The sequence below is a fragment of the Halichoerus grypus genome, chromosome 9 (genome assembly GCF_964656455.1).
Source record: "Halichoerus grypus chromosome 9, mHalGry1.hap1.1, whole genome shotgun sequence".
NCBI lineage: Eukaryota > Metazoa > Chordata > Mammalia > Carnivora > Phocidae > Halichoerus > Halichoerus grypus.
Window position 1 is genome coordinate 26210089 of NC_135720.1, and position 16273 is coordinate 26226361.

The 16273-nt window shown below is 37.2% G+C and overlaps 1 protein-coding gene across 6 annotated transcripts in view; it reads left to right on the plus strand.

Moving 5' to 3' along the window:
* NHSL1 (NHS like 1) overlaps positions 1-16273 on the plus strand; it is a 231770-nt gene that overhangs the window by 196695 nt on the left and 18802 nt on the right. For all 6 annotated transcript variants that reach the window (XM_036097872.2, XM_036097874.2, XM_036097873.2 and 3 more), the window contains exon 4: positions 13593-13785. In XM_036097872.2, the coding sequence (XP_035953765.1) occupies positions 13593-13785 (193 nt within the window). The remainder of the gene's footprint in view (positions 1-13592; positions 13786-16273) is intronic.

A 16273-nucleotide genomic window follows, 5' to 3' on the forward strand; every position in this document is an offset into this window, starting at 1 on the left:
GTAGTGATCCGAAGGGGTATGTGCACCCCAATGTTTATAGCAGCAATGTCCACAATAGCCAAACTATGGAAAGAGCCTAGATGTCCATCGACAGATAAATGGATAAAGAAGATGTGGTGTATGTACACACACACACACACTGGAATATTATGCAGCCATCAAATAAAACGTGAAATCTTGCCATTTGCAACAGCGTAGATGGAACTAGAGAGTATTATGCTAAATGAGATAAGTCAATCAGAGAAAGACAACTATAATACGAGGAATTTGAGAAACAAGACAGAGGATCATAGGGGAAGGGAGAAAAAAAAATGAAATAAGATGAAACCAGAGAGGGAGACAAACCATAAGAGACTCTTAATCTCAGGAAGCAAACTGAGGGTTGCTGGAGTGGTGGGGGGTTGGGAGGGATGGGGTAGCTAGGTGATGGACATTGGGGAGGGTATATGCTATGGTGAGCGCTGTGAATTGTGTAAGACTGATGAATCACAGACCTGTACCTCTGAAACAAATAATACATTAAAAAGAAGATAGTAGGAAGGGAAAAATGAAGGGGGGGAATCAGAGCGGGAGGCAAACCATGAGAGACTATGGGCTCTGAAAAACAAACTGAGGATTTTAGAGGGGAAGGGGATGGGAGGATGGGTTAGCCCGGTGATGGGTATTAAGGAGGGTACATATTGCATGGAGCACTGGGTGTTATAGGCAAACAATGAATCATGGAACACTACCTCAAAAACTAATGATGTAATGTATGGTGACTAACATAACATAATACAATAAAAATTTTTTAAAAAGTGGATCCTACAGAGTTTGCTGAAGTTGTAAGAAAAAGAAGAGTCAAGGATAATTTCATTTACTGTCTTTCCAGCTTGATCCCTCTGGAGTCCCATTTTTTCCTTCCATCCTTCTTTCCTCCCTTCCTTCCTTCCTTTCTTGAATCTCATTTCAAAAATTATTGGACCCCCTTGGGGCACCTGGGTGGCTCAGTTGGTTAAGCAACTGCCTTCGGCTCGGGTCGTGATCCTGGAGTCCCGGGATCGAGTCCCGCATCGGGCTTCCTGCTCAGCGGGGAGTCTGCTTCTCCCTCTGACCCTCCTCCCTCTCATATGCTCTCTCTCTCTCTCATTCTCGCTCTCTCAAATAAATAAATAAAATCTTAAAAAAAAAAAAAATTATTGGACCCCCATGAGAAATTCTGTTCCACTGACCCTACCCTCTTCCTGTCATCAGTCATCCTTCCCCAGCTTAGATTACATGGCCCACAGTTACATTCACTTCTTTGCACACACTTTCAACCCTGCTGGCCCCTCTCCCCTTCTGCCAGCTTCCTAGAGAAATCCCTCCCTCCATTTAATGCAGCTCTATACCTGCTCTGCGCTAAAGCCTGGCTAGCTAAACAAGGCTAGAGAAAAATACTAGGTTATATTAGCTAATTGTATTATAAATGCCTGACCTCAAACCTAAAGTGGCAGCAATCCTACCGTATTAGCTCATCAATTCATTCTTCCACTCTACCAAATTATATTTCACGCCTTCTTCTCAAATCTCCAAACACCGTGTTTTCTGCTTTACTCTCAGATATTTACTGTCTTTGATATTTACTGCACTGGGTGGGGCGGGGGAGGGGGGCGGCAATCCAAAGGTATATCCTTTCACAGCCAAACCTATTGAACTGCTTGCACCTGTTCCTCCACCTACTACCCTTTCCTGCCATTGCAGTGGGTGAATAGTCCTTGCTTCTTTCTGCCCTGTTGCATCCCAAGTGCCTAGATTTGGGCTTGGCATGTAGTGAGGACTCAGTATTTTTTCAGTGGACTGATAAAAGCCAATTTCTCAAGGACTTCATACTTGCAGTTTACCCCTCTCTTTTACCTAATCAATTTTCTCTCTTTATTGCATCATAACCATCATTATTTGAACATGCTGTATTTTCTTTCATCTTGAGGAAACTCTCCTTTGACCTTTTATCCCCCTCCCAAATTCTGCCACATTTTTCAGTTCTTCTTTATAATAGAACTTCTCCAACGAACTGTCTAGACTTGCTGTCAACACTGCCTTTTCTCACAATCTCCTTTGAACCCCCTCCAAATAAACTTTTATCCCCAGCATGCTGCTGAAATTACTCTTGTTAAGTCTAATCATCACGTCTGCGTTGCCAGATCTAATAGTTGGTTCTCAGCCCGCCTCTGATTCAAACTCTCAACAGCCTTTAACATAGTTTACTGTTCTTTTCTTCTGTACTTGGCTTTCATGAGACCACACACTTCTGGTTTTCCTCATTGCTCACTAGCCATTGCTTCTCAGTCATTTGTTGGGTGCTCTTCTTCCATGTATCTAAACCTTGGTGTAATTCTGCTCCTCTGAAAAAGGCTCACTCCTTTGGATGATTTCATTGAGTCCCATGGCCTTAAGTTCCATGCACTGAAGTTTCCTAAATTTCTTTCACTAGTCCAGACTCATGCATTTCTCTGCTTACTATCCATTTCCACTTAAATGTCTTATGGGTATCTCAAACTTACCCAAATCCTAGTATGTGATTCTCCCAACCCTACCTGCTCCTCTCATAGTTTTCCCCACCTCAGTAAACCATAACTCCATTCTACTAGATGCTTAAGTCAGAAATGTTGGGAACATTCTTGATTCTTTTATTCTCACACCTTCAGTAAATGATATAGGATTATCAATTATCGAACCACTACTAAGACCTCACATCTGATGTTATGTAATGATTAAGCCCAGGGCATGTTTCTGAGAGTGGGTGGTAGGGGCATGTTGGAGGTGAGGTTGTGAAGGACAACGGCAGGGGAGAGATGGATCAGCTCTGGAGTTACTGAGTCCACCAAGAGTGTTAACAGGGGTAGTGGTGGAGGGAGACTGAGGTGGGATCACGGGGGGCGGGGGGGCATGTTAAGTGAAGGAGTTAGCTTTTATCGCATAGTTCATAGGAAGTCACTAACATTTTTTAAGCAAAGGACTTTATGATTATGTATTTATAACAAAAGTTATATATACCATCTTTTGTTAGATGAAAGTAGATAATACTGAAACTGATTTTCTAATTTATGTAATGTATCAAATCTAACACTAGAACTTCTAGAAAGGGAGTGTTTTAACAGACTGATTTCTATTTTTAAAAATAGAGAAATTTTATAAAAAATTCACACCAGATTGACCCAAAAAAAGATAACTATGTTAGGTAATAGATGGGTTTACTAATCTTATTGTGGCAGTCATTTTGCAGTCTATACATAAAGCAAATTATCACATTATACACCTTAAACTTACACAATGTTATATGTTGATTATACCTTGATAAAGCTGGGTAGAAAAATGAAGCCCATTTTTTAAAAAAATGGACCAAATTGTAAAAATCACAAAGCTCAGATGGTTTCATAGAGAGGGTTCTACTAAAGCTTTAGTAAATCCAATGCTTGAAACCTTCCCAGAGCAAAGAAAAAGGATATGGTATGAATTTTTTTTTTTTTAATGAATTAGCTTAACCCTGAGGCCAAGCCTGACAAGGATTACACAAAGTGGAAAATCAACTGGCCAGTCTCATTCATGAATATTATCATTAGAAGTCATAAGTAGGATGTTAAGAAACATAATCTAACAGCTCATTACAGGACAAATACTAAAAAATCAACCTGAATTTATCCCAATAATAATGCAAGGAAATTCAGTTTCAGTTAATCTAATCACACAGTAATCATATTAATAGATTTGAAGAGAAAAATCAGGTCAAAGCCGTAGATATTGACAAGGTATTTGATACAATTCAATAGCCGTTCTTGATTTAAAAAAAAAACAAAACAAAACATGATATAAGAACAGGTAGATACTCACAACTTAAAATGTGTCCGCTTTGTCACCAAATCCAACATGATTTTTATTTATTTTTTTTTTAAGATTTTATTTATTTATTTGACAGAGAGAGAGACAGCGAGAGCAGGAACACAAGCAGGGGGAGTGGGAGAGGGAGAAGCAGGCTCCCCACTGAGCAGGGAGCCCGATGTGGGACTCGATCCCAGGACTCTGGGATCATGACCTGAGCCGAAGGCAGACGCTTAACGACTGAGCCACCCAGGCGCCCTCCAACATGATTTTTAATGAGCCGTTCTTGTTAGATGAGGCATAAGACAGCACTTTCACTATCACTATTATTGTACTATATGGGAAAAACCAGCCAGAATGATTAGAAAAGCTATAGAATAAGAGGCTCAAAAGTAGGGAAGATTGAGCTGATATTATCATTCTTGGTGACTCCAGGAAGATAAAAAATTGAAACTGCTATCAATATTACAATTCAGTGACGAGTAAGGTATGAAATTTATGTATGGAAATAAATAATTTCCATATCTACAAAAGCAAGTTACAGGATGTAGTAGAAAAAATCTTAAGTTGTGCTAGCAGACAAAGAAGGGATAAATTAATAAGTGCAACATCTATGTGAAAAAAAATTTAAATACTATAGAATAACACAAGATTTGAATAAATGAAAAGACTTACTATGCTCTTAGAGGACTCAGTATCAAAAAACTGTCATTTCTGTCCAAGTCAATTTATAAAATTAACACAATACCAATAAGAAGTTGAATAGTTTAGTTTTGGTTTGGTCTAGAGTTAATCTGGGGGATGGGAAGAGGAGGGAGAGAACCAGAGAGGCTGAAAGGGTCAAAGCAGGGAAAGCTGTAACACCGAGGAGCACTAAGGAAGGAGGATTGGCCTCACCAGGTATTAAAAAGAGTCAGGAATTACTCAGTGTGGAACCTGAGTATACAGACCAGTGATTAGTACAGTATTATTAAACTGCTTGGTTTTTCAAACCAGACTTTAAAGAAAATGATTCCATGGATAGTGGAAGTTGGCCACTCTCCCAGTCATCCTATGTCTCTTATTCCACCCACATAGAATTTCCTGCCTAAAGCAATGAATTTGAGAGGTTTCAGTGGGACAGAATGTTAAATATAGAATGTAAAGTCCAGGAGTAGACCTAAATCTTTATGGGATTCCGTATATGACCAAGTTGGCATGTGAAATCAGGTGGGAGTCCAGTAACTGTAAAAGGGGCTCCGAGCCAGCAGTTTATGATTTCCGTGTTAAGACCAAGACCCTTAAGTGCAGTTCTTAAAAGTCACTCTAACAGTTGGGATTATTTTAGATACAGAGTGTGTAGAGGTCAAATGTGAGGCAAAATTCTGGGGAAACACTTTTACTTTGTATTTCCTTGATAAGCAGTGGGGGTTAGAGTATGGCGAGGAGAACAGTGGACTACATAGAATTTAACAAGTGCTTGGGCTACAAATGCTCTGACATTGAAAGAAGCATATAGAGTGAAAAGCATCTAATTTGCATTCAACGGTATGAAGCATCTATTAGGTGCCTAGGATAGAAGCACTCTCCTAAAATGAGAGTTGCTAGTAAGGTAAAGGCTAAAAACCTAAATTAGAACAAAGAACCTAGGGGACATCTCCTTCTGGGTGTTTATTCTAGAGAATTATTCTATAATAATTATCCTAATGCAAAACATTTACTAAGTAGGACTCCTGTTTCTGGTATAAGGAATGGTGTTTTGCTAATGATATCTACACGTATCTCTCAAAGTGTAACAAGAAAAATAATTAAAATATTTCCAACAATATAGGTTATATATAAACCTGCTACATGAAAAATGCTGTCTGCAAAGGGTTTTAGAAATCTCACAAAATACCTTTCCCCCCACCCAACTGTGAAATCAGAGAGTAAGTCATTGCTTTTAATACCCTTCTAGTCTTGACGGTTTTTGTTCTTTAAGTTTTCAGTGCGTACCAGTACTACCAAACAGGTTTTTCAGGTATTTGAAGGAAGTTCAGTTATAGATGCCAAAACATTTCCTTTGAGTTGATAGGGCATTTCTTCAACTGCCATTTTTGGAGGTTATATTTGATGATAAGTTCACTGAATCAGGGAAACATTCATAGAGGCCCCATTGTCTCAGCAGAATGGATGTCAGTCATGGGTTACTCAATCTCTTGTGGAAAATTAACCCCCAAACACATAAATTAGACTGGGATTATGGCAATAAAAGGTTGGCTTTAATGGTATTGATAGAATCCCAAATTTTCCATTTCCTGTTATTCTTTGAACTGGCATCTCAGGTTCTCTTTTAGTCCTCATTGATGAGGGATATTTAAATCAAAGGAGGGCTTTGAAGAAGACAAAAGGACAGGAGCCTTGCTCTGTAACTGCACACGTTGGAGTCTTATATCACATGATGCTTGAGAACGGCAGCTGGGGGCAGCTTTTGTACCTGTTGAAGCTTCTCTCCATGAGCTTCAGTTTCCACACTACAAAGAGTTATAAGCCCCGTGTTCTAGTTTGCTCAGGACAGCCCTGGTTTACAGCTGCTATCCTGTGTAATTATTCAGAGCACCCCCTTTCACTTTCAAAGGAGTTCTGGTTTTGATAGTAAATTACATGGCTACCTTATCTACCTTGGAGAGGGATGTGGTGAGGTTGAAATGAATTAATGTTTATGAGATTCTTTGTATGGTGCCTGGCACACAGAATATGCTCAAGTAATGATTAGTACAGTATTATTAAACTGCTTGGTTTTTCAAACCAGACTTTAAAGAAAATGATTCCATGGATAGTGGAAGTTGGCCACTCTCCCAGTCATCCTATGTCTCTTATTCCACCCACATAGAATTTCCTGCCTAAAGCAATGAATTTGAGAGGTTTCAGCAACTGCTAAAAAACTTGTGGTGGTCGTGTCTTCGTAGATTATCGCCAAGTAGAGCTGCTAACAGTCATACTAGTACTAGCTTTACAATAATGGTAGAACACTTTAGAACATTTTCCAAATTTTTTCACACATTGTATCTCCTTTTCCATGGGAACTCCTATGAAAGAGGTATTTTCATAATCATTACTATCATTTTAAAGATCTGGAATCTGAGACTCAGAATTAATGAAATTACTTTCCTAAGAGCACATGGCTAGAGTGCACCAGGGAGGAGGTGAATGCAGGGCCTCTCACTTTATACTCCCATTTTCTTTTCCTTGTGCAATGTTGGTGAAACAAAAGAGCAAGATTACTAAATTAACCAACTTCCTTCTCATTATGCCTGCTATTGTCATTTTTCATTCCACCGTTGACTTATCTGGTATTCATTCATTCATGATTTTTGGATTTTTGGTTTTTTTAAAAACCATTTAAGTGCTGCTTGGTCTCAATATATACACATGGTGCCTGGCCTTTGGTGGTATATGGTCTAGAAAACACTCATGATGCCTCTCTTGTACTGGGTCTCTCTGCGTGAGTAATTTCAGGGCGCAGTGGGAACACAGAGTGCTCTACAATTTGGGACACCTTGTTACTCTGTATCTTGCAAGGAAGAATGAGAAGATTGGGGATTGTCATTTTTCCAGGCCTTTAATGCATTCAAACCAGTGAGGGTGTCTCTAGTAACTTGTCCCAGTTTCTCTTGTTGTAAACATCCCATTACACTGGAATAAGGCTCTATTCATATCTGCCTTCCCCTTTAAATGGGGACACAGCATTCCTGTCTTGTTGATATTTCTGTCATCTCCCAATATGGAATCAAGCACCAGCATGCAGAAAAGTTTAGGAGCCAGAGACTAGGCTTAATGCTCTCTGTAAGTCTATTTAGTACTTACTGCAGCCATGAGATATAGCTGGGATTGTGTGCATGTCACAGATGAAGAAACTGTATTTTGGAGATTATATCATTTGTTTCAGATCACATAGTTTTAAAATACTGAAACTGAAATCTCTCTGTTTTAAAGCAGTGTTATTGAGATATAATTTACATAATATAAATACACATTTTTAAATTATACAATTTAATAAGTTTTGACATATGTTTACACACATGAGCCCATCACCACAGTCATGACAGTGAACACCCTCAGCATCCTTAAAATGAGCCAGGATTCAAATCCAGATCTGTGGCTCCAGAGCTCCTGCTTTCCCTCCAACAATGAGTATATGGGGGAATTGAGCCTTAGCTACATACAGACTTCTCCTCCTCACCTCTCTCTTTTGGGAGTTCTAAATTGTTGAGATAACAGAAAGAACATCTTTTACAACCCAATTATCCATCAATAAAAGAGTGAATAAATAAATACGGTATTGGACTGGAATGTATGCCCATAAAATGAATGAATTTTAGGCTCAACAAACAGGGTGTGTCTTAGAAACATAAGAACACAACAGAGAGAATGAAACCATTTTTATAAAAGTCAAAGCAAATACAAACATGTAATTTACACATAGCTGTACACACATAACAAAAAGTAAGGGAATGAATATTGGAAAACTCAGGAGAGTGGTTACCTTGGGGGATGCAAGGAGGAACATGGAGGTAGATGCAGTTATTGGTAATATTTTATGTAAGTCATGGGTGGGGTAGTAAGTTCTGATGTATTCATAATGTTATGTTATATATATTTTGTATATATCATTTATGAAAATTAAAAGATTAAAAACAAATACTGCACCATTTTAAACATTTATATCCTAATTTAAGTATTTTCTGTTATTTTAAGGAAAAGATCACTTAATGCAAGAGTTTAAATCCACAGTATTTTAAATTCAATATGTAGTATTGATAAAGGGGCTAGCTTTGTGGTAAATGGACTAATACACTGATGGGAAGAAAAGGAACAAAGTTATTTAATAATGTGGATATGGTCACCACTACCTGGCCATCATGGAGTTGCTGGATGAACCATGAACTGTGCTTCTGTATGGATCCATTTCTACCATCCCTGCTTTTTTGGTTGTTGTTGAGTCCAGAGGGGGAAAGAGAAATAGGAGAGAACAGAATTAAGTCAGGATCTTTTGTGTCTGAATACATTGAAGGTAGAAGCATATAGCCAAAAAAGACTGCAGAAGTTTTGACACCTTATAAAACCATCTAAAATCTTGAAAACCAAAATAAAGAGAGATTTAATGCTGGGAAGAAAAACACCAAAGACTGAGTAAGTGTCCTGCAAAAAGGAGTGGAATATATGTTGACATCCTCTTAAATAATGCTCTATATAGTTTCATCTGTTCTGTATTTTCATGTAATAATTGCTAAATTTAGCTCTGGTTATAATTCCAGTTTCTAATTTCTAAGAGATAGCAGATTAAAAAAAAAAAAAAAAGCCTGGGCTAGTCTATGATTCACAGTTAAGCCCACTTTTTGATAACTTGGCCAACTGCCAAACAGACCATATTTCAGGCTCCACTGTCCATCTGGTGGGAGCTTGTCTGGTTTCCAGACAGGACCTAGTCTCTGAAATGCAGGTCTATAGCATCCAAAATCTACAAAACAACTGCTGGTGTGGCCAGTGACTTCCCTTTCTAAATTAAGTATTTTGGCGTGAGTAATTGTGGTTTCTTGTTTCATTTGTGTCTCTCCATTCCTTCCAGGACTAAGGGATGGGGTATTGATGAACATTACTGACCAATAGACAGGTCTAAAAACTGCACTTAAGTTCTGAAAGCAAGGCAACTTTAAACTCAGTGTTTAAAAAAACAATTCACTCCATATTGAGGGAGTCCATTAATATGAAGCATGGTGAAGCTATTTGAGTTACTCTCTTCTGAACACAGGGAGCTTGAGTTGCTCAAAACCTACAACTAGTAAATGACAGAGCCAGGGTGCTGATACTTAGCATTTTACTCCAGGGTATAGTGCTCCTTCCATTACACCACACTTCGGGCTTTTATAGATTTTCAAAAGGTTTGTTCTTGAATAAGAGATATAAATGGAGATTTTTATCTTTGGATCGGACAACCCAGTAATTGATTGCAAATATTGCCAAGTTGTTATTTTACACTGTTTAACAGCAGAAACTCTGAGGTCAAGTCTGGGTTCTAATCCCGGTTGTCCACTGTGTACTTCCCAAAAATAAACTTACTTTACTCCATTTCCTTATTTATAAAATGAGGCTAAAGCTATAAAGATAAAAATGAGGTACCAATTTCTTTAAAGTCTGTAACCCAGAGCGAGGCATATAGCAATCAGTTACTAAATGGTGACCCTTTTTTAGCCAGAATTCTGCAGGAGTTCTCCATGCGATTCTGATTTAAAGCTTCATGGAACTTACGTTCTCATGGGAGAGATAAACAAGATATAACTAAAATATATGTATACAAGTGATATGTACTAAAGAGAAAAAACAGAGAGGGGAGAAACAAAATATTGGGGAGGAGTTAAAATTTTAGGGATGCTGAACAGGTAAGATCTCAACAAGAGGGGGACTCTTGAGTAAACACCCGAAGAAAAATAAGGTGTAGATGTCTAAGGGAAGAACATGTCAGCCAATGGGAGCAGCAATGGCAAAGGCCCTGAGGCAGGAGCGTGCATGATATGTACAAGAAAGTGCATGGAAAGGGTAGTGTGGCTGGAGTAGAGTAAGGGATAGAAGAGTAGGAGTTTAGGTAAGAGATAGCAGTGGGCCATTGGCAGATCACATAGGGCCTTGTAGGTCATAGTAAGGATGTTGGGGGCGTTGAGCAGAGGAGCAACATGATCTGACTTAAATTTTAAAAGGGTCCCTCTGGCCTCTGAGAAATAGACTGTTGGAGTGGGAGGGTGGTCAACATAGACAGAAGCATGGAGACTACTTAAGAGGCTAACGTAATAATCCCCAGAGCATTACAGTATCCATCTTACTGGAGTTAATTATGATGTGTTCTGCCATTGAGATGCAGGAGGTTTTTCCTATGCCCATTGCTGTGTTTATAAATACTAGGAGGGATAGGAGTCAGATCGTTCTGGAAGTCATTACTCTCCTGGTTTTAATTTTTCTTTAGTAAGTTGTAGCACTGCGTAATAGTCACATTTGTATATAACTTTATTCATTTTCTTGCAGATGAAGGGAGTACTTTATAGAACAGATTACCTTTGAAAGTTGTCATACTGGGCTATCCTTGGTGATTATCCCATGACAAAAAGACTAAAATGCAGTACTGTTTCATTGTGATAAGTTATCAATCCTGACACTATCAGCCAACTAAAAGCAAAGTAGGTTACGAGGGCTGATGAGCACCATTGAGATGCACACAAACTGTGAAACAGTGCTTCATTCACCATCTCCCTTGGCAGACGTCACGTGGAAAAGGGAACCCTCTCTGCAGGATGTCACCCTGCTATTTATTCTCCATCAAGCTGCAGCTTTACTTTTCTTGCTGTTAAACCTCTTTCATTAGCATGTGCTTCCCATGGTCTTCAAAGCTTGTGCCATATTTCAAGATGATCTGAAAAATTATTTCTCTGTGTACATCAGAAAATTGGAGTAACCCAGTTTACTAGGTTGAGATCAGTCTTCAGTGTCCTGAAACTGTCATGAAATTCTTATATAAAATTAGTTTTTATTTACTTGTGTGTGTGTGTATGTGTGTCTCCATCTTAGGAGTAGAGAATATATAAGTCAAATTTAAAAAGAGTGTTACAAGTGCAAAAAGGCTGGAAATTATTTATTTATATCACTATGGCTTAGCTGCTGCTGCTGACCCCAAAATTCCCTTGATTGTCTTTCAAGGATCTGTAGGAGTTGTACCCATTTTCCCAGAAGTGGAGTAAAAGTGGCAAAGCAGCTCCAAAGCAGATTCATAGAATCAGCTGCCCAGCAGCCACAGTGAAGAAGAAGAAAGAAAGAAGAAGAAAGATGGTGTAATTAGTATCATAATCAGATGTCAGTAACATATGCTCATCATAAGTTGAGTGTATTTATTTGTCAGTTTAATTACAAACATTATTTCACATTTTCCTTTGGTGGGAAAGAAACTAGAATATCATTTTACATGTTTTATATATCAAGAATATAAAGTAAAAAATAGAAATGTTTAATTATGGTTTATTTTATATCATTTATTTCCACAACACCTTTATTATTGGTAGTGTTTTTGCAATAAAAGAAAAAATTGGGTACCTGTCAATTCATGATTTTGCTTTCCTAAAGTCACATTTTATTACCATTACCTTCATTTCCATAAGATTTGTCATAGACATTTTCATCGGTATCATCTCAGAGGTCTTAAGAGTAGCTCTTTGGGAGGTTCAGGAGGTAAACGGATAATCCCATTTTACAGCAAAGGAAACTTTAGGGTTCAGGAGCAGCCTGGAGGTCACTTGACTTGCAGGTATAAAGTGAATAGACTCCAGTCTTTGGATTCTTAGTCTAGACCCTGTCCCCAACACCAAACCATTTTTGTTGGTTCTTCTTTAGTCTTTTTTAAATTTGTGGAGGGCTGGTAGTTGTAGAATAAAAGTAGATATTTTGCAGTAAGATGAATCCAATAGTAATAAACAGTGATGACAGTGTTCTTCTAAGTGATTGAAATTTCTAACTGGTGCATTTCTGTAAGTTTCTTACCAGTGTCCTCTTAGAAACTTGCATTAAATCCAGAAAGGTATCAATGCCTGCTTTTTAAAGATAGATGAATCCTCACAAACATAACGTTGGATGAAAGAAGTAAGTTACCAAAGAGAATGTACACCATGATTCCTATTGGTCAAATACAGGCAAACAAAGCTATGGTTTTAGAAGTCAGGAGGGTAGTTACCCTGTGTGGTTTGGGGAGGGGAGTGTTGAACTGACTTGGGTGCTGGTGCCACAGTACTCCCTTGGAAAGGTTCATTGACTGTTTATTCTTAAGTAAAACTCTTTTAAATGCCTTACTTCCATAGGTGGAAAGTTAGTCAAAATGCTTTCAACTCGAAGAGCCGTTCTTAGACATTTATTGTATGTTATAAACTGCCATTTCCCAACAAAAGCCAATTACCCTTATTTGGGCATCATTGTTGTTTGCGAGCACATTGCATTTCTTTTGGGTTCTTGGAGCTGCTTTGCCAAGAATCAGCTGCCCAGCAGCCACAGTGAAGTCCATCGGAAAGTGCTTGCCAGAACAACTTTCTTGCTTATGCTTTTTAAGATGGTGTGGGAAGAAAGATACTGAAGAAGGGCTCCCCAGTTAGGATGTTAATCTGTATCAGAACAGACCCAGCCAGAAATGTTTTCATGGAATTCTGATAAGGCTCAGAGCAGAGAGCTTCAGTCAGCTTCTTAGAATTTAACAATTTCACACTGATTTTTTTCATATAAATGGTTTCAGAAGAGCACACATAGTTGAGCAACAATAGCTTCATCATTTCAGAAGTGTTCCTTGAGGTCAGTGCCTAAGAGAAATAAGATTGAGGCTAGAAATTACTGTGAGCAAATAAAATTTTAATAAAAATGGAAACCAGCCACAGCCGTGATGTTTCTCTAGGCTTCTCGTGGTAAACTAAATCCATAAGCTTTCTGACCACAGTAAATAGAGGAAAAGCAGGAAGAACTGAAAAGATACTGTGGGTCAGCAAAACCTTTTGCAGTCCTCATGGTTTAGAGACTAAGGCCACTGTGTGAATCATATATATAACCGGTCATGCTCAAGATGAGTTTCCTTGCAAACCATTGCTTCTTTCTTAAATGTTACCTTTTTTTGTTTGTTTGTTTGCTTTAAATCAGTTTACAATTTTTTTTTAAATAAGAAGTGTATTTTTAAATGTTTCTCCCAGCTGTTTACATCTTCCTCCTTTTTTTTCCTGCAGTGTTCTATTTCTTCATCAGAAGAAGAAAGATTTATTTCTATCAGGAGACCTAAAACGCCAACCTCAAGTGACTTCTCTGACCTTAATACTCAAACAAATTGGACCAAGTCACTTCCCTTGCCAACACCAGAAGAGAAGATGCGACAGCAAGCCCAAACAGTCCAGGCTGATGTGGTTCCCATTAACATAACTGGTATGCTTTGCTTTGCAGATAGCTTTCTAAACATACTTGGGAGAATGACTTTGGCTTTTGTTTGTTATATGCTTTTAGCTCCTCATTTATACATCAAAGGTAAAAAGCTGTATTCTGGCTTCCTGCTCTTTGTTTAGTGAAAGGAATATTAAAACTTGTATATGGGCGTGCATATGAAATATTTCTTGCTTGTTAGAGCACTGTGTTACCAAAGGTTGATATCATGGAATTCATCAAAAGTGTGTGGTTTTTTTTTTTCCATTGAATTACTTAAAATATCTAATTTTAAATATTCTGTTTGAGAGCATCTTCTAAACGTGGTCGTAGGTAAGAAAACAATGACATGTTTCCCTTCTAAACGGCTATTTTATGTAGTATTTATGGAAGTGAAGAAATAACAGTTTTGTGATATTTCTAAATGATAGATTTTTTTTTGTCTTCTCAAGTAGAAAAAGGGAAAAATGGCTTAAAATAAGAATATCAAGTGAATTAACAATAAAAAGTATAAAAATATTTTAAAGTCAATAGGATGGTAAAATTATATCTTGATCCCCATAAATTTGAATTCTACAATTCAAATAAAAATCGGTTCCTTCTGAATATAAAATTTTTAGAATATGTTATATTAAGTTGGATTATGAATATTGCCAAACATGAAATTCAAGTTCTTTTAGAATATTATGCTCAGATTTTAATCATCTGTGATATTTAAGGGGACGAATAACAAGGTACGTAAAGCTCAAAGGCAATATTTCACAAACTTAGAGGAGTTGTTAAAAGATTAAAAGTCAAAATTTTCTTGCTTTATTAGTTCCAGAGCTCGCAAAGAAGATAGGTCAGTGGTGTACCAAGTATAAAATAGATGTGTTAAGAGTTAACATTGGACAGGTGTCCAAGAGGAACAGATTATTAATAATCATCATTGATAATAAGTCCATACAAAGCATGGCCTATAGGGCCAGAACCTGAAAAGAACCAGGTGACCAATAAGGATGAATTTTCATAAAAAATTAGGATGGAAACCCACAGCACCCTTGCTATACTTCTAAAGCTACCACTTTTGACCACTGTTAGAAAGGTTTGTACGTGTTGATAGTTACTGAAGATGTTTTAAAAACTTTACAGATGTTTAAAAATTCCATTTAGAATAAAAATGACATCTGTTTTGAATCCTAGAGAAATTTAGTAAATAAGTGCATGAATTATTTTAAATTCCATGTACATTTTCCCATACTTACTGTACTTAAGCCTAAAGGAATAGCATAGTATTTTATTCCATTTTCTTTGCAAATAACATTGTGATCTTCCCAAGTGTGATTCTCAGGCACCTAGGTCATATCTTTTTAAGATCATTTTTGTAAGTAGCTGTGTTTCAGAATAAAGTGTGTTTATTGCTTGATGGAATATGTGAACACATACTTTCTGTAAGAAAATGCATTACATTATTTGATTGATTAAATGCAGCAGAAACATAATTACATTATATATGATTAAATACCTCAGAAGTAGTATTACAAGATAAGAAGATTGTGCTATGAAATATGACAGTCCTTAATGGAATTAGGATAAATGCATTATCCTGAGATTAGGAAATTTAAAACAGAGTAACTATAGCTTCAGAAATAAAGAATTATTTGCAATGAAATGCATTTGTAACAACAGTAGACAATGCCATTTCTTTGAGCTGTAATTCTCTCCTGTTGATGACTAAGTGGATATGAATTACATAGAGTTTAAAAGGAGTCCTTCAGATACCACATAGGAAAGGTGAATGACAATAAAGAAATGAGCAATATGAGTTATGTCAAAAGCAATTTACTTTTGAGTGATTAACATTTTCCGAAATGTAATAATTAAATATAATACCTAATTACATATTTATTGATCTATCTTCTGGATCCATGTGTTCACATACATACACATATATTTCATAAAGAGATGATTTTTCTAATATTCTGATATAAAGAAGCATTATATTTAAATTTTTCACTTTAAGCAATTGACATAGGTTATATAGCTTCCCGCTCTTTAAATGTTATATTTCTGAAGCCCTAGAAAACTTTTGAGACTAAAATGTAGCTTCCCATAGGGAATTTTCATATGTTCATTTATTTGGATGAACATTGACCCTCTAGTTTGATTTTTCAGTCAGGTTCAGCAGGGAGAAGAAATGTCGATAAATATACTATCCAGAGTGAAGCCAGCCAGGCATAGAGGTAGAATATTAGCACAATGAGCTGCCAGCCTGAAAATAATTTAATCCCTTTAGTCAGAGTCCTGTAGGGATTCATCATGTTCTAGGGATTCATCATGTTTCAAATGAAATGTATATATGTGTAGGTTTCATATTCTGCCATGTGGGATAACAAGTCTTCCACCTGGAAGATAAATAGAGTGGGTAACCATGCTTCAACAGTTTTCACAAACTGGCTTTGTACTAATGTCTGAATTAGCTAAGTTTATTTCTAAGTAGTAACCATGACTAAGG